This window comes from Otolemur garnettii, unplaced genomic scaffold (assembly GCF_000181295.1).
Source record: "Otolemur garnettii isolate 467f Iridium unplaced genomic scaffold, OtoGar3 scaffold00078, whole genome shotgun sequence".
Classification (NCBI taxonomy): domain Eukaryota; kingdom Metazoa; phylum Chordata; class Mammalia; order Primates; family Galagidae; genus Otolemur; species Otolemur garnettii.
This window is the reverse complement of record NW_003852473.1, coordinates 1,230,995-1,234,796: the sequence shown is the minus strand read 5'-3', so window position 1 is coordinate 1,234,796 and position 3,802 is coordinate 1,230,995. Positions and strand designations below refer to the sequence as shown.

General features: G+C 43.8%; 1 protein-coding gene across 1 annotated transcript in view; it reads left to right on the top strand.

Annotated features, from left to right (window-relative positions):
- USP13 (ubiquitin specific peptidase 13) overlaps positions 1 to 3,802 on the top strand; it is a 154,386-nt gene that overhangs the window by 82,814 nt on the left and 67,770 nt on the right. The window contains exon 7 of the mRNA XM_003794274.2: positions 3,119 to 3,213. Within this exon, the coding sequence (XP_003794322.2) occupies positions 3,119 to 3,213 (95 nt within the window). The remainder of the gene's footprint in view (positions 1 to 3,118; positions 3,214 to 3,802) is intronic.

The window sequence follows — 3,802 nt, the reverse complement described above, 5'->3', positions numbered from 1 at the left end:
CAGAATGTTATTTTCTTAATGGGACAGGAACCTAATGAGTTAAAAACAGTAGATGGATGTATGAGGCCCACTTATTTCAAAATCCTAGGCCAATGCCAGTGGTGTAGTTCTAACAATTTCATTATTTTCTAATAGAACTCTTATAATTAGAGGCTTGAAATCTTAAGTCTTTAAACTATCTCAGTAATTCATAATAACTAGAGTTAAAGTGCCTATCGAGTGCCATTTTCACATTTCAACTAGTATTGGAGTGATAGTTTTTGTTACTTGTCGTAAATTAAAAATACTGTTAATATGTTTGTTCTTTTTTTTTTTAGAGTCTCAGTCTGTTGCCCTGGGCAGAGTGCTGTGGTATCATAGTATCACTGGAATTTCTTTCTTCAGTAGGTCCTTGGTCTCAGGGATTTGAAGAATGAACCCATGGGCCACAGATCAGTGAGATAGAATTTATTAGACAGAAAGGAATACAGAAGGAGTAAAAAGCACTAGAGCTTCTGAACAGAAGGAGTAAACAAAACCCCACAGCTTCTGGCAGAGGGAAAGACCCAAGTGGGAAGTCTCCATGTGGGTCGTTTGTCTAGGGGTATAAGGTCTTGAAAATTCCATTTTACTGGGAATTGGTAGATGACTTTTTCAATGTCAGTGAGTGTTATTGACGAATGAATGAATGCAGTTCCTCCAGGTTGGGGCAAAAGGTCAGGGGGTCCCTTCATGATATTGCTCAGGCTGAAGAAAACTGTGGTCCCCTCTCCAGCCGTGAATGGAGGAACCCTGTATCAATAGCTCACCGCAACCTCAAAGTCTTGGGCTCGGGTAATCCTCCTGCCTCAGCCTCTCAAGGAGCTGGGACTATAGGTGCCCGCCACAACACCCAGCTATTTTTAAAGACAGGCCCTTGCTCTTGCTCAGGCTGTTCCTGAACTCCTGAGTTCAAGCAATCCATCTGCCTTCACCTCTCAGAGTGCTAGTATTACAGGTACGAGCCACTGCACCCAGCCTGCCATTAATATACTTATTTCAAGTTATTGGTTCAACGATTTTTGGCTTTTTGTATTTAAACTTTTTGGAACATTTTTAAATTGGGCTAAGATTTTTTCTTTTGCTTTTGAGCATACTGGATGACATTAAAAAAATTATAAATGAGAGCAGCTCTCCACAAGTTATATTGGTCCCCTAGGAGAAGAAAAGTAGAAAAGAAGGCTGTGAATGGTTATTAATAATAGAGGGACTGATTTCCTGTGGGGAGCAGTGAGTTTCACACACGTCGGTGTGGGCCAGAAGGGCAGCACAACTCATGGGTATGACTCTTTCTTCTTGACGATGTTCCAATGAGTAGGAAACTCCGTGGAAACTCTAATTTTAATTGCCCGAAAGAGTGATATCTTTATAGCTACTTGCCTTGTCAGAGATTTTTGTTTTTTAATTTAGAAGTGAAGAAATTGTGGTTTTGGGGTCTTCGTTCCTATGAAGGCCCTAGGATAGTGCTTCACCAAGTCAGAGGGTATCCTGACATACCGTAAGAAATACTCTGGGTGTACAGGGAAGGGGACTGGGGCAGCAGTCAGACCACCTGGGTTCTGGGCCACCTGCGGGATTTGAGGCAAAATGGTTTAACCTTCATGTGCATCTTTTCTTTATCTGCAAGATGGCCTTGAAAATGTCGCTGTTCTGTCTCACTGCAGTGCTGTGAGGATGGGATAGTGGATCAGATAGCTTTGGAGAACTCTCAAACGTTCTTCCCCAACTTCACTGTGCACTTGAGGTTCTCATAGGCAGGCTTAGGGTGTGGTCCCAGATTCTGCATTTCTTTTCTTTTCTTTTTTTTTTTTTTTGAGACAGAGCCTCAAGCTGTCACTCTGGGTGAGTCTCCTGCCTCTGCCTCCCAAGTAACTGGGACCACAGGCACCCGCCACAATGCCTGGCTATTTTTTGGTTGCAGCTGTCATTGTTGTTTGGCGGGCCCGGGCTGGATTCAAACCTGCCACCTTAGATGTATGTGGCTAGCACCTTAGCCACTTGAGTCACAGGTGCTGAGCCAGATTCTGCATTTCTAATGAGCCCCCGAGGTGCTGCTGCTCCTTTGAGTCTGTGCACCCACCTCGAGAAGCCAGGTTTAGGCTAAAGCATTATGATGTCAGGCGGGATTGTCATTATTATCCTGAGGAGAGAAGCTGCCGCCTTAGCACAGAGCTTCCCAATATGAGTGTGCCACAGATGGCCAAGATGGGGGTCCTTGAGGCCCTGGGGCAGTGGCACAGGCCCTGGGGTGGCCGGAGCCCTCTAAGTTCCCCTGGCGTCCCAAGGATACCCCCGTTTTCTGTGTGAAGTCTGCGGTGGACCCCTTGGGAAGCACTCTACAATGTCCACAGATCTCCCTCTGGTTCTGAGGGATACTGGCTGGTGCAGGGGTAGGTCTGAGGACATAGAGATTTCCACAAACAGAATTTTGTTTTGTCCTAGACTAGTACCCCGACCGCCATTCGCTGCTCCTGAGGGCCTGTGTGGTCTCTGTGTTCCCCAGGAGGGTCCCTGCCTGGGTGGATGTCTGTTGCCCCCTTCTCTTTCCCCTCCCTCTTCCTGAGCTTGGATTTATGTGTGTGCCACTGCGATCTCCATCAGTCAAATCAAGTGTTAGACATTTATATTTGTATAATTTAAATTTATTTTAACTTTAAGTACTATTCTTTTTTTTTCTTGTTTTAGAAAGCTTTTTAAAAAACTTTCTGTAGTGTTGAAAGAATTAAAATATGAATACATTTATAAAATATGCCTGTATATTGTTTACTGGTTGTCATTTGTCTTTTCCCCGTCCTGTGTTACTAACTTTTTTGTTTTCAGGAAGGTAGAACGTGGGCTGCAGCTAGGAGCCTCCCATGTTCTCTTTTTATTTATTTATTTAATTTAAATTAATACGAGGATACAGATGTTGAGGTTACATTGTTTTCAGTTTTAGGGTAAAGTTCAAATTGTAGTTGAGCCCCTCATCTAGGGATCATGCTGAACTTTTTGTTTTGTCCAGTTATACATCCCAAGCCTGGTGTACCATAGGAGCTCAAACCACCGAGTGTTCAGTGACGTGATTAGAGATCTCAGTGCTTATTTTCTCTTTACCCTCTAGATGTTTATTCTTTTCAAGAAGAGGAACCTGTTCTGGATCCTCATTTGGCCAAGCACTTGGCACATTTTGGAATTGATATGCTTCACATGCACGGGGTGAGAAGGTCTACTTTGGTTTCTGTTCCCGCCTTGTGGGAGATGGAGTTGAGGGTGAAATGGAGGGAGAGGGAGCGGTTTGCTTTATTTAATATACAGGGTGGCAACTGCATATGAACTTTATGGCCACCCTGTGACAGATCATTTTATAGGTTCAGCTTTTAATTATTGCATTTACTTCTTGAATTTAATTAATGAGTGTTTTCCTTTGGTTAGCAGCTTAGATTTTTTATGTTGCAATAAAAAAGGCATCTCATCAAGGATGATTTTGGTTTAGTTGGAGTTGACTTGCAAAGTTTCTGTTTCCTTTGATTGGCTCTTACATGAATCACCCTTCATTCATGAAAGGGAGAAGGTACTAGAAGTTGATCTTTAAAATGATCTGTCACCAACATCACTTAAATTAATTACAGGAGTGAAGCAGAGCTCCTAGGCAGTGGTTCTGAACCTTCCTAATGCTGCGGCCCTTTAATACAGTTCCTGGGGTTGCGACCCACAGGTTAAGAACCACTGTCCTGGGAGGCGCCTGTGGCTCAGTGAGTAAGGCGCCGGCCCCATATACCGAGGGTGGCGGGTTCAAACCCAGCCC